Source organism: Acanthochromis polyacanthus, chromosome 5 (genome assembly GCF_021347895.1).
Source record: "Acanthochromis polyacanthus isolate Apoly-LR-REF ecotype Palm Island chromosome 5, KAUST_Apoly_ChrSc, whole genome shotgun sequence".
NCBI classification, from domain to species: Eukaryota; Metazoa; Chordata; class Actinopteri; family Pomacentridae; genus Acanthochromis; species Acanthochromis polyacanthus.
The window spans coordinates 8,186,901-8,212,134 of record NC_067117.1 but is presented as its reverse complement, the minus strand read 5'-3'; the positions used below and the strand labels follow the sequence as shown (position 1 = coordinate 8,212,134).

Genomic DNA, 25,234 nt, shown 5'->3' with positions numbered 1-25,234 from the left:
TCGAGAAATTTCTAATTTAAAGCGGTAAGAAAGTCAGTGTACAGTCACTGATGTATATCTATGGGCTGATGGGAAAACCATCCACACAAATTGAAAATGTTCAGTCACAAATTCATGATTTGAACTCTGACATCCAAACCATCAGCTACATGTGCCATTTAAAAAAAAAGAAAAAAAAAAAAAAGGATGGTACAAGCTTCATGTGCTCTTGTCTTAATTTTGGTAACTCCTGAGTAAAATTTAAAACCATACAGCCATGGCCATAAGTTTGGACACAAGTACCATGACGCTTGTGAATCTTAGAAAATACCACAAAATTGTCACTGACGTAATTCCTGGTCTTGGCCATTTTGCTGCAGTCAATTGTCTGTTCAGCCCTCAGAATTAAGTACACTCCAAGAAAACAAATGCTAATGGTGTTCTTATATGAAAAACTTTCGTCAGTCAATGACAAAATTTGTGCAACAATTTGCAGTTAATATTCCAATGTCAATATTTGCTGTCAAACATCAAATTTATGCACTGGAAATATCTGTATTTCATTTTGGTTGATGGCTATGACTGGTATTTATATTGTACGTAAGTGACAATTTTGTGGTATTTTCTAAGATTCACAAGCGTCATGGTACTTGTGTCCAAACTTATGGCCATGGCTGTACACACGTCCTTTCACTAATTGTTGTCAACTGTATTCATTTTCTGAGGGACAGCTTTTTATTTTTCCCACAAAGTGTGTCTTAAGCTGAAATAGTAATGATGTATGGATGGTACAACAGAGGCCAGACGTGCCTTACAACTTAGTTACCCAAATTAATCTGTAAGAATGTGTTTCGGCACAGGCTAAAAAACAAAATGAGAGAAGGTTTAACCCTTTAAGCTGCAGTCAATTCCAGCCATTTTTAGTACAAAAAACCGCTAATATTCTATTTGTAAATAAAAAATATGACGAGAAATACAGGGAATATTGGACGAGCATCGCGCGGTGCATTTCCTTGAAAACGACCTATTCGTGGATTTTATACCGACTTCAAGACATGTTTTGGACAAAATATGTTACTGGCTTGTTTCGTCTGGATGTCCAAGGTTGGATTATGGCCGTTTTTTGTGGAATATTTTCATCTGTGTGTAATAATGAACCCGGAAATGTGAGTCGCGCTGTGTGCGTTAAAGCCGTGTACAGAGAACGGATGGATGGATCTTCGTTGTTTGTCGGACAAATGTGTTTATATTACCCGCTGTGGTAATCACATCTGAAAGTGGTTTATACCGGCGGATTCATGAGAATCTAAGCTTTCCATCGGCGCATAGTGTTATAATCGCGTTTGCAGTTTCAGAATTTAGCAAATTGCTTATGCAGATCTCAAAGTGTACCGCGGGCGGAACACTGAAGCGCAACTGAAGTGCAACGGGTTAATATTTGGATTTAGAATGACAAACATTACCATATTTACAGACGGTGTCAAGTCATTTTTTGCTCTCATCTCGCTTTTGTTTTTGTTTACACCAGTCAAATGTTTTATCTCGTTGTGTTTAATATGTTAAAAGCATGTCTTTTGTCTTCTAACTGCTCTACAGCCCAGAACAAAGGTTCTCTGAACACATCAAGGATGAACGTAACATGGACTTCCAGAAGAAATTCATCCTTAAGAGAGATGATGCCAGCATGGACAAAGATGATAATCAGGTAGGCTGATTAGAAATACTTGGAAGTTTGATAGCTGCAACTATCAGTTGTTTTTGTCATTGAGTCACAAAAACCTCGTCGTGCGGTCTTTCAGAATGACCTTATAAGCAACAAGTATCCCAGAGGTGTTAGTTGAACAAAAGTAGAGGGTCTCAGTTGGATTTGATAGCATATTGTCTGCTACCTTTCCCAGATCAGATTAAATGAGGAATGGTCTACTTTTGATGGCAGCTGATCTGTCAGTCAACTACTCGGTCTGAGACCACACACAGTTTAGGCATCTGGATGTGGGAGCTGTAGTTCTACAGCATAATCTTGGCCCGATCCCTGTGTTAATGATTGTAAAGAACCCTTTAATTGTTTTAAATAACTGACAAGAAATAACCAAGGAGTCTAACTGTATTTGTCAGTGGTAGTGATGTGTAAAAGAGGGTTTGATTAGTTTACATTGTTGTAGTTACACAGTTGGCAGGCGGGTACAAAACAGCATTAATTCAACCAGTGATAAAAGCTGGCACATAAAAGACATTTAATGATCTGTAAGACCTGGGGAGATACAACTAAAGAATGCTCCGCCTGCGTTTTTCATCTCCGTTTAAGTCCAAACGTTTCCATTTCTCTGTTCACGCTTTGATCAGCCTTGTGTGTTTTACGTATTTGCTGATTAGACATCTCATGCCTCTAAGTGCATTTTCTTTTGTTAAATCATTGATGAAATTACTTGATTTCACTTTTTTTCTTTCTAGCGCCAGTATCAATAACACTGACCGTATATTTAACCACAATTAAGCAATTCATAGACAATGTCTTCCTAATTTCTTCTAAAAGTTCACAGTTTGTATTTTGCAACATAAAATCTCCCCCATTGCTGCTGACTCCTCACACAGCGATGAGCCAAAACATTATGACCACTTACAGGGAAAGTGACCGGCGCTCACATCTTGGAACGATGGTTAATGTCAAGGTCTGAAATTTATTGGACACTGAATGAGCAGTCTGTTCTCATAGTCAACATGTTGGATGCAGGAGAGATTGGTAGGTGTATGAACTATAGCAACTTAATCAAGTCTAATAGTGTTATAGCCAGACAGTTGATTCAGAGCATCTTCAAAATGGCAAGGCGTGTACGGTGCTCCCATGCAGCAGTGGTGAATACCTACTGACTCATGAATTAAAGATGATGTGCTCAGGGATGTGTGAGAACAAGTCTAATCCATTGTTGCTCTAACTCGCCCCTTACAAGACTTAAAGGATCTGCCGCTGCGATCTTGGTGCCAGGTACCACAGGGAGCTGTTTAGGCATCATGCAAAGGACCAACAGAATGTCATGCAGCGGTGATCATGATGTTTTGGCATATCTGTATATGTGAACCCTGAAACAGTTTAGCCCGGAGCACTGCTTATTGCACAGCAACACTTGAATCTATTTCCTGTGCTGTCAGGCTTGGTATGACATAAGATAAACAAATGCATTTTTCTCATGAACTACAAAGATCATTTATTTGAAAAGAAACGTAATACCTCTTTTGCATCAGTGTTTAACGGTAAATCCTGAGATTTTTAATTAAGCATTAAATCTGTAGATTGTCAACCACATAGATGTTAAGATAATCAAAATATGGATTATCAAGTTGTTTTTTTAGTGTTTTGCTTACTTTATTATCTGAAGGAAATTTTTCATGCAGCCTTATTAATTTCAGCAGTGTTAGATTAATCCTGGGACACTTCTCTCTTTGGCACCTACAGTAATGCTTGTGCAGATTTGTCGAATTTCTGTTTATGGTTCTGTGTTCTATCACGGTTGTGGTGTGAAACGCACAACCCACGCAGATTCCATCCCTTAAAATACCCTCTTCCTCACATGCTACTGTTGTAATCATGTGAGTTGTTGCCACTTTTCTTTTCAGTAGGCTGCATGAAGCGTGCCTCTGTTAGTGTTTGCACAAAGTTTTTGGGATAGATTTGTCAATCAAGCATTTTAGTTCATAAGCTTAATTTTTTACATCATGAGTTTCTTCCCATGTTTTAGATCCGTGTGCCGCTGCAGGACGGGCGGCGTAGCAAGTCCATTGAGGAGCGAGAGGAAGAATATCAGCGGGTACGAGACCGGATCTTTGCCCGAGAAGTAAGTATTGAACCTGGTTAACATTATGTCTTTTTCACCTATTAGCTCTTGCCTCCAGCTTCCTTTGATTAGTGAGAAGTAGAAAAATAAGGTTTGCTTAATGCCTGGTGCAGTAAAAACTAAAGTTAGTGGTTCCCATGAATTTCCCCACTATACGAAACAAGCTCTACTTGAAGGTACTCAAAACACAGAAAATGTCAATTCATTCAAAATGATTTTTACCTTCTTACATCATTGTTGGCCTAAAGAGGTAAAACTGTAGAGTTTTGTTTAAAAAAAAAAAAGCTAAAAAAGAAATTAAACAAAAAAATTCTGTCACACAAATTTTTATTTGCTGCGCTCGTCTTCTGAACTTAAATTATTTCCACGTCTCTTGAGGGGTTCCTTATCCCCAGATTGGGAACCAACAATTTAAATGCAGCCACTAATTAAACGACACGTCTCATCCTTAAAAATTTAAAAGGCTGATATGCAAAATCTGTTAGTCTAATGTGCTCTTGGAAGAATAATACATTTCATAATGTGCAGGTGTCCTTTTTTTACAGTCCTCTCAGAATGGATACATCAATGACAACAGGTAAGATAATGCTTCCTCCTTGGGTTTTTCAATGTATGCATTACATAAGACTCCATTTTTGCCACTTCGCCTGTTTGAGATACTTTTTAGGTTTCAGTTATGAAAGGCAGGCAGATATAGACACACACACATATAAATAAATAAATATATGTATAAAAACATTGGTCTTGTGTAGCATTTGCTTGTACAGCAGAATTAACATTTAATTATGATTAGCTCTTTGACCCTTTTCAATTTCCGACAAATGATTAATATGAATTTGTCAATTTTTCTGTTCTGCGCAAGATTTTACATATTCTCTTTCAAACATTTTATGTTGAAACTTGCTGTAAGGGATTCATTGTCTTTGTTAGATTTGTGAACAGTGGAACTAGGTTTTTTTCTAGGTATATATTAGCTCACATAGCAGTTACAGTCAGCCTCCATCCCTAAGCACCCTGGCTATTGAGGTTGAAAGATTAGGACATAATATGCTGAGAGAGAGAGAAAGAAGCGTGGGCTTTTCAGCAGTCAAGTTTCTGCCTTGTATGCGCTTTCTTTTCCCCCTCCCTTTCTTCTTGTCAGAGGTGAAAGTTCTACATTGTATCTACCTCTACCCTCCCACCCCTCTTTACCTCACCCTTCTCTAAACCCTCACCTGTTTATCAAACCAGTCCTGTAACCCTAGCATTTTCTCCTAATGTTAACCCCAACAGACTTTCCACTGAGGGCTACTGCTCTAGCTCTCAAAAGAGGAGGCAGATCTTTAGGTATTGGGGTGCTGCTGACTGACTTGTGTGTTGCCATGCCCATTCTTGAAAGTGGTTTGGTGATGATAGTGGTGACTTGTGGTGGTTATTATCTTTGCTTGGCGTAGTCTGCTGATTAATGGCTATTCCAGCATTGCACCGTGGGGCTTCCCATGGCCCATGCATGGCTGCTTTGTGGTTTCACTGGGGACTGATTGACCTACTTACCCTTCCACCCATCCACCGTCAACTACATTTTTATATGAAGTAACCGCATCACTTTCACAGTAACCTGTTTGTTTTGTGGTTGACTTAGTCTTGTAGTTTTTGTTAACATGTCACCTGTTGCATTTCTTGGCAGTACATACATGAAGTACTGCTGCTGAACTGACAGGGAAATTACTCTGAATACAAGAAACAGAACACTGAATAACAGGCAGTCGTTTTTGTTATGGATTGTTTTTATTTTATCTTTTGTTTGTAGGTCCACAAAATATCAGATAATGGTGAAAAATGGTCAACATGATTTCCAAGTTCATATTTACGTTGCTTTTTTTTTTTTGTCCAACTAGCAGTCAAAACCTAAAGATACACTAAAAAATATTATGACCACCGGTCCAAAATGCTGTTGGTCCTTTTCAGCCAGATTGTCACTGATTCACCAACACATGGACTGTATGGCAAATTATAGACTTGTCTATAGCTTCTTGTAGCAGCAGATCCTTTAATTAATATACGATGGAAGCTGGCCACCATCACAGATATGACATGTTCTAGCTTTTCCCCAAGACACTTCTCTGGTTTGTGGTTTGTCCTTCCACTGACCACCTTTAGTTGGTACTTACCATTACTGACAGTAAATACCTGTCATGCTTTGCTTTTCTGGTGATGCTCTGACCCACTCTGATGATGATCTGGTCACTCTGATCTTTATTCCTGTCCGTCTTCTGCATCCAACACATTTGCATCTGACTGTTCAATTACCATCTATATCTATATGTCAGTATACAGTATACCTTGACATGCTTCTTTTTTTTTTGAAAAACAATTTCTGAGTGGTCATAATGTTTTGGCTTGTGTGTGCACTCTATTTACTTAGACTAAAACCAGTTGCAGATAATCACATTTTGGAATCTGAAACCTTGAAATCTTCCTGATTTTTTTCCTTTTTATTTTAGCACAATTCTAATGACTAATTTTGCTGATCAATAAATCAAGAAATTACCTAATAGGTTCAGCTCTGGGGTGCATCAATACAAACAGTTTTGTGTTATGATTATGTAAACGTATGCAATGTACATGCTGCTGTTTGTAAACTGTCTTGTGTGCAATCTGTAACATAGAGTTTTTAAGGTTACCTTTTAGGCATAGCCCTCCTTTTCTGTTTTTTATTTTTTGATATTTTTTTTTAATCTTGTGTAAGCCTAGACTTGCAGTTTTCATTTGAAACCTTTGAAGAATCCAATTATTTGATCGATATTTGTTAATAACATTCTCATTCTTTTTATGTGCGCTGCTTGTAGAAATTTTCTGACTGTTTGACATGGAATCTAAAATGACATTAATGATGCATGTTTGAAGTTTTGAATCAAATTTTAGGCTTTTTCCTTATTATATAAATTAGTAACCCAAGCCGTATTCATTTTACGTATATTAGAGGTTCACCTTTTACAAGATGCATACAGCAGTGCAGTAAAATCGCATACCTCAGTGGATTGAACCAAAAAAACCGAGGCTATTTGGTTAATTCAGCACCTATCAAAGATGCTGTGATCGAAGCACATAACAGCCCATCGTCCCTGCTTTCCCTGTTTGTTCATGTGATGGGAAATGCTGTCGTGAGGAGAGAGTGAAAATGCAATGTCATGTGATCAAAAGCAGAACCCCTCCTCTCTTTTTTTTTTTTTTTTTGTCCCGCTCATCCTGCTCTCATCTTTGTCTGCAGAGCGAAGCGAACAAGTGTGTGCCTGCCTGCACAGAGAATGTCAGCGCACCCACCCTTCCTTAAAATAGGCTGTGCAGAGAGAGGCCTCAAAATAGATCCTTCATTAATTACAGTCTCTCTGAAATATTTGAGCCACAGCCACCTTTAAACACCACTCGCTATTAGTAGGGTTTTACAACCCTTACCACATCCCTGTTTTCATCACGGAGATTCCCACGATCCTTCTTACATGTTTTCAATTCTTTTTTGTCTTGCTCTGTCTGCACGGACATACTCTACTCATAACCCTCCTGCAGCTCTAAGGATGAGAAAAGCGTGTGTTTACAGCTGACCTAGCTGTTCCTTTTTTTCCTCTCTGCTATCCTCAGTGCAGTCGTAGGTCTCTGTTCACCTGCAAGACTTTCTGTCCACATTCGGCTTCTTATGTACAGCAGCTGTCGCATTAGTTTTTTAATTTCATTTTCATTTAAATGCATCTTTTTCTCAAGCAAAAGCACAATATAACCTGCTCAAGTAAAACAAAATTCCTAATGCTGACATGTCAATGGCAGACCCGACCGTTCGCTTGTGACGGAGGAGTCTCCTGAGAGTGGTGGTTGCGCTTACAGTGTGATCATTGGTTTTCTCGGCAGCTACCCTTATCCAGGGTGACAGCATCACAACAGCACAATGAGTGTGTATACAGCAATATAGTCTGAAGAACCATAGTGGTGAACCAGTGGTAGCGAGTTATTTTGTAGACGGTGTGTGTGAATCTGAGTGTTGATGTACATAAGCTCTTAATGTCTGAGTGTTCATGTACATCTGGTTTTAATTCAAGGGTCTTTGTGTCTTGTGTCTGTCATTTCTTGTCTTTAATACAACATATTCAAGTGCATGTCTTAATGTTTTAACTGTATTTAAATGTGTAACATGTATGTTTGCAAGTGCTCATTCTGTCAGTCCTCTATGTGAATGATGTCGACGGGTGGTTTGTGTGTTAAGTTCATGGACGTTGTCTCATCCTGTGTCACTGTAATATCCTCTTCCACCCTGGTGTTGTTTGGAGCATCTTTTCTCCCTGCATGTGTGTTTTCCTCTGTGGACGGGTTTGTGTGCGTGTGGTCGTATGTTTAAAATCTGGAGGTAATATCGTTTGGTGGTATGTTGCCTGAGTTTGTATTGTGGTTACACTTAACCAGCCAATATGCATCCATGTCGAATGCCCCATCCCAAAGCCTGTCAAACTGTGTGTCCTCTCCAAGTGTTGATGAACTTACTCTGCTGTTTTGCTTTTGCTCTCCCCCCCCCCCCCCCCCCCCCCGTCCTGTTCTGTCTTTAACTATCCTCATGTTTCTTCCTCCATCTACACTCAAATCTCCCATGTGATGTCATCTTTTTTTAATGTATTCATCATCATCCTCTTTCTTACTGTTTTTCAACTCTGTCTCTAATTTACACATATCTCTCAACTCCCCTTGCTTTACCTTGTTTTTCTTCACCACTTTGCTGTGTCCATCCATTCCCATTTTGTCTATGTCACTTCATCTCTTTTCTCTTTCTTCTTCCTCCCTGTTCTGTCTTCTCTCAGAGGGAACCGTGAGAGCTCCAGCCGGGCATCTAGCAGTCGTCAAAGCAGCACAGACAGCGACATGAAGTGCCTGGAGCCGCGGCCCTGGAGCAGCACCGACTCGGACAGCTCCAACCGCACCCTCCGGCCGCCCGTCACCAAGGCCAGCAGCTTCTCTGGCATCTCCATCCTTACCAGGGGGGATAGCCTTGGCAGCAACAAAGGATCACAGGGAAGCTGCAAAGGCTCTCGTTCTGGTAAGGACTGACACCAAAAGCAGAGGACAAATAAGAGGCGTTTTGGTTTCTCCATAAGACTAATTTTACCACTCTCGTAGCTTGCTTTTTTTAAAATAGGAGCAATCCAGCAAGATTGTGCTCATTGTTGAAGGTGTTTATTTCAGGAAGGAGAGTTTGTTCTCAGATACCCAGCTCTTGGACAGAATAATAACAGCATTTTATCTATTTGTAACTTTAGGCTACTTGGCAAATCTTTCGGTGCCTGCAGTTTCTGCAAAAGAGACATTAAGATTCTTTTGACTCATTTTCACTCATTAGGAATTTTTTCTTGCAGCAAAATATGTTGCACAAGTAATCAGAAACCAGTGTGATTTAAACACTTCGAGGGCTTACTGTAACCTACACACAAAACTGATTGGAACAAACTCCCTAGAAGGCAGCATTAAAGGCAAGAACAGCCCATAATGATACTGTAGTGATACTCATTTCACTCAAAGAATAGTAAATATTATGTTATTTTTAAGTACGCAAACATAATATCGTAACTGTAATTACCCCCAAACCATATAAACTACAGTGAAACTTCACCTTTTGCTGGAGTGTTAACTTTACTTTGCCGTCTTTTGCTCTAGTCAACATACATTTGCCTATTTCAGACATGGAACACATACCCTTGCCGGTTGTGTCAAGCCGTAAAAGTGACAGTTTTGTGTAAAAGTACTTGACTTTTATGTTAATGCTACCCACAGCTTTATTCAGACATGACAGCACATTTACAGAAAAAAACTCGGTGCTGCTGCAGTATTTGCCACTTTCTGTGCTAAAGGGATTACAGTGAGGTGAAGTTATGATTAGGACAAAGAAGATTGTTCTCTTCATGTAATCTTCTAATATTATTCTGTCACTTGTTTTACAAGATCTGATGCTGCTCCAGAATGTAATGACAAACGCTAAGCTGTGACTTAAGTATTTGTGTTTTTGCTAGATGTTCATATTCATCCAGGCTGTTGGCATAAATCAGCACTGGAAGTACATGGAGAAACTGTCGGTCAGGTTATTTTTACAAAGGGGTTTTGCTGCTTCATTCGCATTCTGAAGGGAAATAGTTATTATACACTAACACCTTAACACCTCTGCAGCTTAAAATGATCTGATTCAGTATTAAAAAGTTTAACTGTCTTAATGCATTGAAGGTGAAGATTAATCTCAAGCATATAATAGTAATCTTAGCAATAGAGAGAAATGCACACCTTGTGCTACCCTCTATATATGACTTTCTTGCATTGCTGCTGCCTTTATGTTAATCTGAAAGCAGTGAAAGTGACGCTAAAATGTTAAGATTGCCATTGGGATTTAAAGGAAAAGTAAGCAGGGCGTTTATGCAATCAGATAGGCACATTACATAGCTGTCATCTTAGCAGAAAGTGGTACATGACTGAAAGGGCTTCTGTTGTAAAATAGAGGATAATAAAAGAATAGGTAGGTTTGTTTTTGTAGAAATGAATGTGCAAAATGATTTCCTGTATCCATCATGTTTTCATCTGCGTCACTAGGCCTGCCCCTAGTCAGTCCTGATGTGTGTCCCCCACCCGCAGCCTCCCAGTCCAGCCGTAGCCTGCTTCCCTGCCCATCTCAGCAGCCACAGCAGCCACAGCCACAGCCCCAGGCTCCGCCTCAAACTGCCCTGCTGCCCACCCCACAGCAGCACCCTATGGGCAACCACATGATTGCTCAGGTAAGTACCTCCACTGCTAACCGTATCACTAAAAATGAAGAGATGCTTCGGAGCCACGGAGAATCTAATTCAAAGTAGCAGTGAATTCAACATCTTTAGTGACCCTAAGTATGCAGTCTAAAAGGCTGGTATTAGATAATGTGCTCAAGGATGAGATCTGGTTTTATATATAAGGAGAAGATACAGCATTATAAAACGTTGTGACTCTCAGTGACCATATGCCAGATGACAGGTATCTTTCTGTTATTGTTTGTCTCGAAGTAGAAGCAAATGCATTTCATTTTAATATATAGTCTGAGTTGAACATTTAGAAATTATCTATGACCTCCATTACTATCCTGTCTGCTCATTAACAACTTTTCCTTTGTGTTCTAACCCTCATTTTTCCTGTCTTCATTTCTCTTATTCCCTTCTTTCCATCTGGTTCTGATGCCCGTCTTCTCGCTGCCTTGCTCCGCTCTTTCTCTGCCTCTTTATTTCATGCCTTTTTCTGGTGCGTGTAGCCGGTGGCATCTCTGCAGCCCTCTCAGCCTGTTTCCTACTCCAGCCCTTCCTGCCCCCAGGTTCTCCTGCCAGTTTCTCCTCCCCAGCAGTACACAATGGTACTGACACCTCTTATAGCTTCATCTCTTTGAATTAATTCAGTTAAAGACTACATCAAGACTGACACCAGCACACTTCCCACTTAGATAATGCTGTATTCTGTCATTTACCCTGCTCTCATTACCATTAGTTAGGTATTGAATTACAATTATGGAAACACTTGGTCAGAGCAAGACAGCCTGATGGTTATACAAGGACGTTAATGACTGTGTGTTTCCGTGTACTGTTGATCATAAAATGCACTCAACTCCCTATTAAAAAAAAAGAAAACTGACGAGAAAAATGGACATGGCTTGGTTGTACTTTGTGGGATGTTTTTAGTATATTATTTCTGTTACCAGGCAGTCAATACTGAAGTACTAGTTGTTACTGCTGTGTTATCCTTTTGAATACATGCAGAATGTGTTTGGAACTGATAAAAATATATTTCATCGCAAGGAAAAAGCTCAATAGATCAAACTGAGTTTAGAAGGTGCGTTCAAAATAACTTTTGATCATAACTGACCAAATGTTGCTGTTGACTAATGTGTTTTTGTGGAATGCATTTCTGAAATGAATAAACAGAATCTTTTTTTTCATTTGAATTTGTGCAGAATTACCAAACATGTTCCTTTGGAACTGGACACAAACTATTTGTAAGAAGAATGATAGTGATATTTTCCAAAATGACACTGTGGTCCTTTATTGCTCATGTTTCAAGGGTTTTTACACTATTTCTAATGTGACATTTTGGGCTTTGATGATCACTCTCAATCACTCAGTTATACCTTACACTGCAAAATCCACAAACTTTACTAATGTTGTGACATCAGCCACAAATAGAAACTCTACTCTAATGACATCATTCACCGTCCCGCCAGGGAGAAGAGCTTGCCCCCCAGTTCACCCAGATGACACTGAGTCGGCAGGGCTCCAGTGAGAACCCTGAGCCTCCCCCCATGTATCAGGCTCCTCCCGCGGTGCTGTCGCAGCATCCCCCACCTCAGACTGGCTACATCATGGCTACTACGGGCCAGCCTATGCCGCCTCCGTCTGGCTACCAGCCTGCCACTGGACACCCCCATCCTCCACCTCCACCGCCTCCTCCATCTCAGCCTGTCATGCAGGCCCCACCGCCTCCACAAGGGTACATGCAGCCCCCTCCGCCTCAACAGGTACACCATCCTCCACAGGTTGTCACATATGAAATGTCTTTTAAAACCAAATAGAATGGGTAACTCTTAATAATATTAGAAATGCACATGTTCCCAGCAAGTCATATCCAAGGATTAGAAGAGTAATGTGAAGCTGTACATGTAATAAACTGTGTTTGATGGTGGCAAATTTGCTGTTACATAACAATTAAAATGTATTGATTATGTGATATTTTGCACATGCATGTTTTTTCCTTATTATGCATTGTATTATATTACCTATTATATTACAAATGTTTAATGTACAAAGAATTAAGAGCCTAATAGTCTCACTTTCATCATAGTCAGAATTATAGTATTTATAGCAATGCCTTGTTTTTGTCTAATGAGGAATTTATTAATTTTTATTTAAGGAATCCAGAGGTATGTTGATAGAAATAAGGACAAACTGTTTTATTTTGTTGAATATTCGCTCTGTTAATACTTTCCAAACCAGTTTGAAGAACAGTCCTGATTTGTGGAAGTTCTTTGAAAAGGCCACATTTTAGCACTTGAGGCTAGAATGCCAATTAAGTGTTTGCAGTGTTTCGCTGAGATGTGAGACGAGAACTGTATGCACAAAATTACCATCATAGTAATTATCACAGCATTGTGTCTTCTTGAATATGTTATTTCTTTTGGCTACGCAGTGAGTCAAATTAGGATCAAAATGCATCGTACTTCTCATACAGTCAGCCAGGGTTTAATGGTTTCTATGGCATTTGGTGAAAGAAAAGAGTTCGTGGTGCGTGGTCATTGCTGCCCTTTGTTGACATACAGATACAGGGAGACTTTTTTTTGCTTTCTTTCACGTAACACTGAATGAGTCATCTTATGGAGCCACAGAGCTACCACAGTAGCAGTTGCTTGCTTTTACTCGTGCGTTGTCAGGGAACTCCAAATTTGCAAAACCCAACGCAGTTATCTTCCTCGAAAATAAAGATGTAGAGGGAAGAACTTCCATTAGTCACTGTAATTAAAGATATGCATCACAGCTAAGGGGCAGAACGTCTCCTGTCTTGTTTGCATTATGAATTATTATACCTTCAGTAACGGATATTAGAATTAAACAACATCCCTGTTTTCTAGGGAATAAGAGTTTTCAGTTACAAGGACATGATAACGGGTTTAATTGGCAGTAGATGCAGCCAGCTCAACTCACAGTAATCTCAGAGTGTCTGCCACTATGTCTGAGTGTGACACAGCTATGCCACTCACCTCTCGCTGCAACATTACCCTTGGTGTTCTTTCACCGAGTGCATAAAAACATTGAACTTCACATACAGTAAGGGGTTCAGCCACACATTAACTTTCCGCCATAAACTCGTGAATGAGGTGTGATGTAATTACCGTGTTGCCGGATTCATCCAGTGGGGAGTTTGGGCCTCGCACTCAGCGCTTTGCGTCACCTTCTCAAGCTCAGTCTCAGTCGTCAGCTCGCCTGCCACATTGCTCTGATTGCAGAGGCGGTGACAGTAATGAGTCCTCTCACTCTCTGTCACTCACACTCTTCCCCTGCTTTCCTCAGGCCTTTGCTTGAATCCATAAAGTAGTTATTATAATTCATTTGAGGAGAGAGAACTAAATTGACCTGGCCATTAAACGCCCTGTGGGAGACATTAGGCCCTGTAATGTTTCCCTGAGGCTGAGCTGTAAAAGAAGATGGTCTGTTTAGTGGAATTTTTAATAGCCGAAGTCACTTTTTTTTTTTTCTGAACCTCGAATGGTTTTGTGTTTATGAGAAAAGAAAAATTGCGGTCAGCCGTTATTCTTAAAAGTAGATTAACATTTGTAGTAACTCCAGCTTTAGCTAAGCACACCCAAGTGACTTCTTCACAGCAGATGTAATAAAGAATAGAGGCTTTGCTGGAATTAGGTGCATGTTTGGCAATACCCAATCATTTTGTGTTACTTTTCCTACGTGTTGGTCTTTGTTATATCCGACAATCTACAGCTGTATTGTAGAAACGGTTATTTTTTCTTGAACTGATCCGTGTTATCTTCTGTTTTCTGACTTTATATAGCTTTATTTCGCTGTGCTTTTATTCTTGAGTTCCAAGCTCTGACCTGTGTATACTGTGTCTTTTCATACCTCTCATCACCCTACACACCCTCTCCTATTGCTCTCACTCTTAGATCTCCTTACTTGTGTAAACAGCATTGGTCGGGAAAGAAAGGTGCACTGCGTTGTTCAGTGTGTGGGTGGTTGACAGTGTAGCCGTTCTAATACTGACACCGCTGCAGCCTCTAGATGGGCTGATTTGTTGTCATGTATGCAGATGAAGGTGGATCAAGGAACTATCGATCCTCCCTAACATTCAGCTTCCTTTCTTTTGGACCGTATGATGTCTCATTGAGCAACATTTAGCCCAGTTGTATAAGCTGCAAGTGCGTATGCCTGTGTCTACTGTTGCACAGTGGTAGATGCTGGATATTGAATACTGTTGCTTGTGTCATCACATGAGTTCTGTTAGCATCGTCTTAAACCACTACTAATCAATATTTTAACAGCGGATCACATCACTACCTGTGTGTAAAAGGTGTTGCACTTATTGATGAATCCACAGACTTGGAGTACCTCCACATATTCTTATTTATTCAGTCTCTTATTTATTCAATGACAACCATGACATCTATTTGGGCTGCAGAAATTTTGAGCAATAAATCTCCATAATGGTATTGTAACCCTACAGAACTAACTGATTATCATAGTTGAAGCATTTACCGTCGGTGAGCTGGTAGAGAGCAGAGACAAAGGTAAAAGAAGAATGAAAATATGTTTTCATTAATGTGACGACACTTAGATTTGTGTGATCCCATTTGTGGAAGTTTCCACATTTAAGCACCAATATTGGTACAGAAGCATAACAAAGATTGACACAGTTTGCATGCCAAAATTAGCACAAAACATTCTTTATGTATGATGGCTTTTGCCTCACTCACTTTGCTGTACAGTTTCTGTTATAACCGAAATGCAACGCCAATAAAAATGCAACTTTATTGCCATGAAGACAGTCTGTGAGAGATTAATAAACATTACTAGTGACTTAAGTTTAGGTTGTTGCATCCAGATGTTTGTAGGAGTCTCTTACTGTGTTTATTAAATGTCTGTGACAGCAGCAGGACTTGTATGTGTTTTTTAGGGTGGCAGCTATCAGTTATTCTGGCGATTAATCGAGTGATTGGATTTTGCACTTGACACACACGTTACAGCATCAAAAGCAGAAGTGAGCGCGCTGTGCAACAGAAATAACTGCCCTGACGAAACAGGGGCAGACATCTGCTGTGTATTGTACATATATAGTATAGTACAAGAGTTGTTCAACTAAAACTAAAACCAAGGCAACACCCCACATGTATTTCGTTGGTGAAGCAGAAATCGCGTAAATTTGTTTTTAAGTTTGGTCCGTCTACACTGCTGGTACTGCAGCTGATAGAACACAAATAGGAAAACTATTAGTATATTAGTATTTCTTACAGAGAATATTCAATAACTAACTTTAGTTCCACTTTGATTTGGCCACAAATTAAAGTGATTTCCTTCATTATGAGACAGTGTCAGACCTGCATGCACTTCAGTACAATATCACGTTTGAATAAATGAAGTTTGTTTGTTTTATTGTGCAGCATTGTGAATTTTAACCAAAAAAAAGATTTTAGAACCTGAGTCTTTGGCCAGAATAGCTCATAGCGTGCTGTATTACTTAACTGATCACATAAATGTAGAGTTGAATTTTCAAAATGTGTACTCGGTGTCTCATCCAGTGTGATTTAGCAACAGTTTTCTTCTCTTGTTTGTGCATTTGTTACTCTCTAAGCTGTTTTTGCTGTTGTTTCTCTCCAGATACAGGTGTCATACTACCCTCCTGGTCAGTATCCCAGCTCAGGCCAGCAGTACCGTGTGCCCCAGCCTATGTCCCACCAGGTGTCTTATCCTGCCCAGCGCACACAACCCATGCCTCAGCCCACACAGCAGTCAGGTCAGTCCACTTTGTTATGCTGCGCTGTCATCAACTCTACCTCAGTTCTCTGTAGGTGAATAGATACCGCTGTTTTTGAAGTAGGACGTTACTAAGCACTGATTTTGTAGGATTCCCAAACTGTTTGCACGTCACTATTACTGTTTTTAAGTTGTAAAATCAAGGTAAACAGTGCATTATTATTTAAAGAAATATTGAATTTATAATGTGAGTTTGTGACAGAGACTGTCACTTGAACATTAAAAAAAATGCTTTGAAATATACACTTTGCCCAGGAGGTAATTAACACTCAGACTTTCCTGGGTTTTCTGTGGCATAATATCTATATTTGGTATAACATTCACTTATTTCATAAAGTGTGCACCTTACTGTGTGAGGTGCTATGAGATGACATGAACTGGTGCTATATAAATAAAATTAAATAACATAATGTCCACATGTATTTTTTTCACTGGAAATAAAATAAAGTGAAGTTAAGATATAATAATTTACTTTTTCAAACTGCAATCCAAAATGGATTCAGCAGTAATTAAAGTCCACTTGATTTTATTTCTGTTTTACGTTGTCTCACAGCAAAAAGACACAAACAAACAAACAAAAAAAACCTGCTAAATCACGCTTAGTTTTAATTCTACCTGGTGAAAGGTCGAATTTAAACAACCTTGTCCCTGTATTGTCCAGCCAAGTCAAATATGCACGGATAAATATAGAGTTCTTTACTTTATCCTGGCAGGCAGCAGCTTCATCTTTCACGCTCTTAATTTGTGGTTTGTGGCGGTCGCTGCGTGTTTATACAGTAAGAGAGAGATAGACATTGTTGACAGCCTAAATGGACTTCAGATCATAATGGAAGGCTGCCAGGTCCACATAGCTCATGAACAGTAAGGTCTTACTGACCTTGCATCACTCCATAGCTGCTGTCTGCTTTGAAATATACGTTTTGTAACAGTGAAGATTCAAACTTACACGGAGTGTGAACTAAAACCCTTTGGACTGTAATATTTTTCTTCCTTCCACATAGTCTATTTGTTGTTAATCTATATTGCAAACCACCAACTTTGCACAAATAAAGTGCCTTAAAATACATTTGATTTAAAGAGTATGCTTTATATATCCTGTAAGAAGTCCCAGTTACCTGTTGATGGAACCTCTTGTTCTGCACTTTGTCTTCACCTTCCTAAAATGTTCTATTTTGTCCTCAGGTCTCCAGACCATGATGCCCAGCCAGCAGCCGAGCTACCAGGGCATGATGGGTGTGCAGCAGCCCCAAAACCCTGGTCTGCTCAATTCCCAGAGAGCAGGCATAGGAGGACAAATGCAAAGCATAATGGTCCAGTACCCACAGATGCCATCATATCAGGTATGGACTGTTTTCAGTCATCTGTTGGTCGATATATATACAGCAGTTTTATTGTCATTCTTTACTAAACATGATGAATGAATGATTGCAGAATTGTATGTGAGCCCTGCCAGATAAACTGAAAATTCCTACTGGTATCCATATACACATGACTTATTTCACCAGAATGAACAGCTCCATCTGGTGCAAAGTAAAGGCAACATTTTATGCTAAAGTGCTCAAACTAAATGAGCCCTAAATCTATTTTTTGGTCTTTAGTTTCGATTACAGTCAGTGATTAATAAATTATCTGTAATTATGTAGATCTTACAGTCCTGAAACTACGACAAGCTTCACAAAAAAAAACTCACAAAGAAAACGGTGTGCAAACGGTGTGCAAGTGTTTTTTGTTTCTAGTTGGGTGTGGAGCTAAAGTAAACTACCACAAACTTCACAAAAAACTCACAAAGCAAATGGTGTGCAAGTGTTTTCTGAAACGTTTGATGCAGGAGCCAGTTTGAGCATCTGACAGTGAGGTCATTGTGTTTCTAGTTGGGTGTGGATCTAAAGTAAACTGCCATTCTTTACCTGCGTAGTTTAATGTGTGGTATTTTTATGAACTATGTGAAGAAAACCTGAGGGTGTGTTATCGGCCAGTAACGCCTGCGTTCACGATCTACAATCTTCCTAAGAGAGCAAAGAAATCCACAGACATTGACATCATCAGAAGGATGTTGCCTTTTAAAATGGCTGCTGTTCAGCATCAAAAAAATGGTGTCTTCATTTTTTGACACTCTATCAGGTACCAGTGGGCAATGAAAATCAGCAGGTGGTGCAGCAGCAGTACCAGCAGCAGGTGATGGTACCAGTCAGCCAGTCTGTCCAGGGGCCCATGCCCGTCTACTACAGTGTTATCACACCCACACAGCAGAATAGCACAAGGTATGTATGCGCACATCCTTTTCATACCATCGATTTGGCGAGACTGTTCAAACATTTGACATTTAGCCTTCTGTAAATAAAAATGCATTAAATATAAACATCATGCGCTGTGAAGACTAAAACACAAATACCAAAAGAAATTTTGAACTGCTTATACTGTGTATGCATGCATGCATTACCCTTTAAACTGTAATCACTTTCCCCCCTTCTTGTGTTTGTGCTGCAGCCCGTCGGTAGGTTACCTGCAGCCCCCCAGCTCTGAGCAGTATCAGATTACACAGTCGCCGTCCCCCTGCAACCCTCCACAGTTGCAGCAGCAATATTCAGGTGAGACTTGATGCACAGAGATTGCATTTCCAATTTTCACCACTACAATACTGTGTGGGAACAGTGTGATTATCCCGACAAATCCTATAGTGACTGATGGCAGTGTTGCAGCTCCGCTTTAGTAAATGAGGTGAAAGGTATTCAGGTAAAAGTTCAGGCAAAGGTACATAGAGTTCACACATTAATGTCCCCGAAGAGGTAATGTTTAGAGAAATCTGGGAAAATCCTACATTCACTTGTTGATTGTGCTCCCCCTTTTTCCTTAAGTAAATGTTGATTACCACGGTGGTCACGTTATCCTTTTAACCTCGTTTCTGTTTAAGTATGTCTTGTTTATATGTTGAAAGAGTGATCTGAGACCCAACTATGTCAGTGGGAACATTTTCCTGAAAGGTATAGTTTCGTCTGTTCACAAACTTTCACCTACTTTGAGACAGCGGGTGTAAACACTGTGCTTGATTTGACCAAAATGTTGTACTACGTCTGTTTACTGTGAATGTAGTTTGTTTTCTGGTGTTTGATAGCTTAAGCTGATATACTAGCACACATCAGGTGGTGATCTCGAACCAGGAAACCAGCCATCGTGGTAGTGTGTATTACAGGTTGTCTGCAGGTCGTTAAAGGTGCATTTCACAAGATTCCAGCCTTATAGTTACTAAAATATTATTGAGTTGTTGGCTTTTGTTGTGATTCATCACTTAACGTACCAAATGTGAAGCCAACATAACACATGCTAGGTCTACTATCCTTGCTGTGAGCTTCTGTTCCTTCTGAAACTAGATAAAACCAAACTTCATTCCCACCTAAATCTGTTTGATTACCCAGCATCTGTTTATACAGAAGGATCAGTTGTTGTTAAATGTTTAAATGCAGTTTATAAAAGCAAAGTAAGATGGCTTAAATGCTCCAATTCCTCTGTCAGTTTTAAAAGAAAACTGTCCTTTTATTCTTCTAATCAGAAGTTGCCTTTGTGCCAAATCAAATATTTATCTTTATCTGTGATGAAACTTAAATATAGACCACTAGAGCTGTGCCAGTGCTATTCCCATCATCTGTTCATCTGTTAATCTACATGTGTGCCTGACTGTCTGTGCTCCCTCAGGAGTACCTCCTCCTGGGCCCGGGGTGATGGTCATGCAGCTCAGTGTCCCCAATGGACCGCAGCCTTCCCAGAATCCTCCCCTGGTCCAGTGGAACCCATGCAAGTACTACAGTATAGAGCAACGGCCCAGCAAGCCAGGAGAGCTCTACAAACCCGATAACACTCCACAGGTACACACATCTGAACAGAAACGTTCTCAGTCAACTCTCATATCCACTCATTCGTGTGCAGGATCCATCCACTCTTTCTTGAGCCTTTCTGCCCCCCAGTGGCCATCTGTGATACTGCTGATTATTAAAGCTCCTTTATGGCAGTATGTCCTCCAGAGCGTGTAAAGATGATCAGCTTTAGATTATAGTATTCCTTTATTTGTTGTTTTCTCTGTGTACCCAGGCCAGTACCCAGCTGACGAGTCCCCTTGCCTCCCCCACTCAGTCTCCCACCCCGTCTCCCTCCGGCAGCGTTAGCAGCGTCTGTCCAGGCCTGGGACCATTACCCCTCATCTCCCAGTTTCCCCGGCCAGGAGGACCAGCTCAAGGTGTGTATGAACAGGAAAAATGAAGGTTTGAATACATAAACAGATATTTTGTAATAATTCCTGAACAAAACTACAGTAAAAAATGCATTTGAATTGTTCTAACTTTTTGCATCAATTCGTTCAGGGTCTTGAGCTGACAATCAGCTGCATAATTTTACCATATTACTTTATTTTAATCAATAAATACAAGCACAGGCTAACTGATTGTCAGTCTTTCTGTTGTAATTATCCATTAGTTTGTGTGCAGCGTCTTACACTAAATGCATAACGGCAATTGTCCTTCAAATTTGAGCACCATAGCTCAGACTTGAGAAGATTTTTACCTACAAATAAGTTAAGGTAATGCAGCAGAATTATTTTGTGTCATTATTTGAATTGTGCTCTGTGTGATTGTAGTGATTTTTCCGCTTTCCCCCATTTTAACAAACAACATTAAAGTAATATGTTATCATAGCAGTTAGAAATAATTACAAAAATCGAAACCAGGTTGATCAAAGCAAGATTTTATTTATTGTATAAGACAAACAAACAAACGTGTCCTACTTCTGCACCTGTGTGTTTTAACCTCTCATCAGGTTTATGATCTTTCACCCATTTCCACATCAACCTTCTGAACTTTGTCATTTGGTCACAAACTGTCACGTCACCTCAGCAGATTCACATGACTGGCACCGTGCCACCTGGTCAAATCTTCTGCAGCTACATGTGAATTTAGCTCATCTTTGTCCTCTGACCTGTATCTACACACAGTACTTAACAGATAAATAGAGCCCCACTGTTTGGGACGCGTGATTGCACGTCCAAACAAGGTCTTGCATCAGTCTGCCGTACTTGTCATGTGACCTCCTTGCAGGTCTTTTTTTGATTTGTCTTTAAAACACCAAAATAAATATATTTAATAGCAGTCAGTCACATTCATCCTCATGCTAATGATTTCATTGCTTTGCAGGTTTTTCTTTTAACTCTCCAAGTTTGAAAACAATCTCGTAAAATAACTGATTAAATCTGTTATCCCCCTCATTGTTCCAACTCTTGGTTCTGCTGTTTTCTTGACCAAATCTGTAAAAAAAAAAAAAAAAAAAAAAAAAGGAATTTAAAATCGATGAGACCTCAATGTAGTGTGGTATTTGAGTCCACATGACTTCTGAAACGGTGAAGTGCTGCAGTAAAAGATGTAGGGTTGATGACTGTGGTTGTAACTGATGATTTGTGGTGTTTAGGTGATGGTCGCTACTCTTTGTTGGGGCAGCCCCTCCAGTACAGCCTGTGTCCTCCACCCCTCATGCATGGCCAGTCCTCCTACAGCTCCCATCAGGTCAGTAATGGCAGGCCTTTGGACTGAATCCTCTTTTTCAATGCTTTACAGTTCGTCAGTGTGCATTAATCTTGTGTTGATAATTGACTTTTTTTCCCCATTAACAAGACATTTTATTAATAATAGTAATAACTTTATTTATACAGCACTTTAAAGTCAAAGTGCTTCACAGGGCAAGCAACAAATTACAATAAAATGATAGCAGATAAAAACAATAACAATAGCAACGCTAAAACCGATAAAGATAATATCTAAGAAGACACAGTGGTTATGATTCATATGCAGCAGAGAGCAAATAGGTCTTCAGCTTTGCTTTGATCACCCCTGCTGAGGAAGCTTGCCTAATGTCAGAAGGAAGAGCGTTCCTTAAAGACAGTGCATTGAAATAAAAAGCCCTGCACCGACTGTCTTCTTTTTAACTCCAGGGACAGTCAACATACCCGGCCCCTGGGAGAGTAAGGACCTTGCTGGTTCATATGGGACTAAAAACTCTTTTAAATATGATGGCCCAGTCCATTTGCAGCTTTGTATTTTGATCATGAAATGCCCGTTTCAGTTTGTCTAGTGTAATAAATACAGTTTTAAACAATAAGAAACATGCCACCAGCTGCAGAACTTTTTCAAAAAGATGCAGTTTTAGCAGTAAAAAAAATCCAGATGCAATTCACTTCCTTGCTTTTCGACTATTGATGTGGTGCGAGTTTCTGAAGAAAAGTGACATTTATATTCCAGTGGGAACACAAGAAGAGAAACTATAAATTATGAATGATTATTCTACATTATTTAACTCCTTACTGACTGGCTAAGCACCACAGATGATCCTTGGTGAATATTTCGAGCCAACAACAGCTTTTTACATCAGTCTTTAAATATTGGCTGTTTGGAAATTTAAAAATCTATTTACAGCATGTTAAGTAACTTAAACATTTGCAGAAATGTCAAGTGGAAGCTGCAGTCATTGTGACCTGTCCTGTGACCACTGATGTGCAGTTTGTGATGATGTGTGCTGCCATCCAGCTCAGACTTTAGAGTTCCTGCTGATTGCTTATACCCCCACCTAGTGTGCTGTTGTGTTACTGCATTGTTATTTTATGCCACATAATACTGGTTGTTGTTGTTCAGGCACAAGGAGTAATGAAACACGGGGCACGAGGGAAAAAGCAAACACTCAAATCAGCATCCACAGATCTCGGCACCACTGATGTAGGTAAGTTAGAAACGCATCATCACAGACCAGAAAACATCTCCGTAAGTGTTTTTATTTCATTTCCTGCAGGTATGTTAAGCACTCCCTTGTGGTCTTGCATTTTTAATGAACCTGAGAATTTGTGGTTTTAAGCATGCATGAGATTTCCACGTAGAAGATTTGATGTGCTCTCTGGCTCACTCCGTGTCCTTTTAGACTGCAGTGTTGTTCCACCACCTCCGGTTTTGTTCTGTTAACTTATTTAAGTTCTGTAAAATATTTTGGCTGAAAGTTCCGATGTTTTCAGACCAACGACCAATGTCGAAAAATTATTTTACCTGGATAGCCATTTTAAAGGTTCAATATCTCCACAAATAAAACTTCCACAGCCATGAAATTTGGGGCAGAGACGGACAAAATAGTTTGCAGCAGATCCAAGTGATTGACTGGCTGCAGCAGAGGCTAAATAAAACAAAATATGGACGTACACATGAAATATCACCGATCAGACATGACATTATGATCACTGACAGGTGAAGTGAAGAACGCTGATTATCTTATCATCATGGCTCCTGTTAGTGGGTTGGATATATTAGACAGAAAGGGAACCTTTTGTCCTCAAAGTTGATGTTAGAAGCAGGAAAAATACGCAAGCAAAAGGATTTGAGTGAGTTTGACAAGACGACTGGGTCAGAGCATCTCCATAACTGCAGCTCTTGTGGGGTGTTCCTGGTCTGCAGTGGTCAGTATCTATCAGAAGTAGTCCAAGGAAGGAAAAGTGAACCAACAGGGTCATGGGGGGCCCAGGTTTACTAATGCATGTGGAGAGTGAAGGCTGTCCTGCGTGGTCCGAGCCAACAGACGAGCTACTGTTGCTCAGATTAGTGAAGAAGTTAATGCTGGTTCTCACAGAAAGATGTCAGAATACACAGTGCATCACGGTTTGCTGTGTACAGCTGCAGACCAGTCAGGGGCCCATGCTGACCTCTGTGCACCGCCGAGAGCCCCAACAATAGGCAGGTGAGCTTTAGGACAGGACCACAGAGCAATGGAAGGAGACGATCTGGTCTGATGAATGTTTTCTTTTGCATCACGTTAATGTCTAGGTGCGTGTGTGTCGCTTACCTGGGGAACACACGTCACCAGGATGCATTTTGGGAAGATGTCAAGCCAGCGGAGGCAGTGTGATGCTTTGGCCAATGTTCTGCTGGGAAACCTTGGTTCCTTCCATCCATGTGGACGTTACTTTGACACCACCTACCTAAGCATTGCTGCAGACCATGTACACTCTTTCATGGACATGGTATTCCCTGATGGCTGTGTCCTCGAGCAGCAGGATAATGCGCCATGTCACAAAGCAGAAACAGTTCAGTAATGGTTTAAGGAACACAGCTATGAGTTTGAGGTGTTGATTTGGCCTCTAAATTCCCCAGATCTCAATCCAATCCAGCATCTGTGAGATGTGCTGGACAAACCAGTCTGATCCGTGGAGGCCCCACCATCTCTACTTACAGGACTTAAAGGATCTGCAGAAGACAAATAATCTTGGTGACAGATACCACAGCACACCTTCAGGGGTCCAGGCTTCGACAGGTCAGAGCTGTTTTGGCAGCAAAATAGGAACCAACACAATATGAGGCAGGTGGTCAAAATGTTCTGCCTGATCGGTGCATGTTTCTTTCAAAAAACAATCTTTGGTTGACATGTTACCAACTTTTGGGGACTCTAACATCAATCCAAAGCGTCTGGCAGGTATGACAAGCCAGAGTTAAAGTTTTGTGACATTTTCACAAGTCAAATTGTGATGTTAATTAATTCATAAGGCCACAAAAACTGTTGTGCATAGAAATCTATATATTGTAGTCATATTTGCAAACTTACAAAACTTAAAGAAAATGCAAAAATCTTCATGTTGAACTTGAACAGCATAGAAGGCATATTTTAGCTCCCAGATGTTTTCATTTATTATGAACACTGAACAGTGAAACGGATGACCGTTCAATATACATCACAATAAAGCTCACGTTTATTGAACAAGTGCTTTAACAAAACAAGTGAAACAAGATCAATGCTGCACTAAAAGCATCAGAAGAAAACCATGCAGAAGAGTCCTCATTCCTCAGAGGATTTACATCCATTATTTACAGA

At 40.1% G+C, this 25,234-nt stretch overlaps 1 protein-coding gene across 10 annotated transcripts in view; it reads left to right on the top strand.

Annotated features, from left to right (window-relative positions):
• Window positions 1-25,234, top strand: part of LOC110957849 (R3H domain-containing protein 2) — a 60,507-nt gene that overhangs the window by 33,015 nt on the left and 2,258 nt on the right. For 6 of the 10 annotated variants that reach the window (XM_051948189.1, XM_022204415.2, XM_051948186.1 and 3 more), the window contains 16 exons: window positions 1,576-1,684; window positions 3,714-3,809; window positions 4,355-4,386; window positions 5,082-5,135; window positions 8,630-8,865; window positions 10,401-10,582; window positions 11,086-11,184; window positions 12,046-12,339; window positions 16,202-16,337; window positions 17,540-17,697; window positions 18,479-18,618; window positions 18,845-18,945; window positions 20,048-20,217; window positions 20,441-20,585; window positions 21,806-21,900; window positions 23,023-23,107. In XM_051948189.1, the coding sequence (XP_051804149.1) occupies window positions 1,576-1,684; window positions 3,714-3,809; window positions 4,355-4,386; window positions 5,082-5,135; window positions 8,630-8,865; window positions 10,401-10,582; window positions 11,086-11,184; window positions 12,046-12,339; window positions 16,202-16,337; window positions 17,540-17,697; window positions 18,479-18,618; window positions 18,845-18,945; window positions 20,048-20,217; window positions 20,441-20,585; window positions 21,806-21,900; window positions 23,023-23,107 (2,132 nt within the window). The remainder of the gene's footprint in view (window positions 1-1,575; window positions 1,685-3,713; window positions 3,810-4,354; window positions 4,387-5,081; window positions 5,136-8,629; window positions 8,866-10,400; window positions 10,583-11,085; window positions 11,185-12,045; window positions 12,340-16,201; window positions 16,338-17,539; window positions 17,698-18,478; window positions 18,619-18,844; window positions 18,946-20,047; window positions 20,218-20,440; window positions 20,586-21,805; window positions 21,901-23,022; window positions 23,108-25,234) is intronic. The other 4 variants (XM_051948191.1, XM_022204673.2, XM_022204836.2 and 1 more) reach the window with 4 other exon arrangements.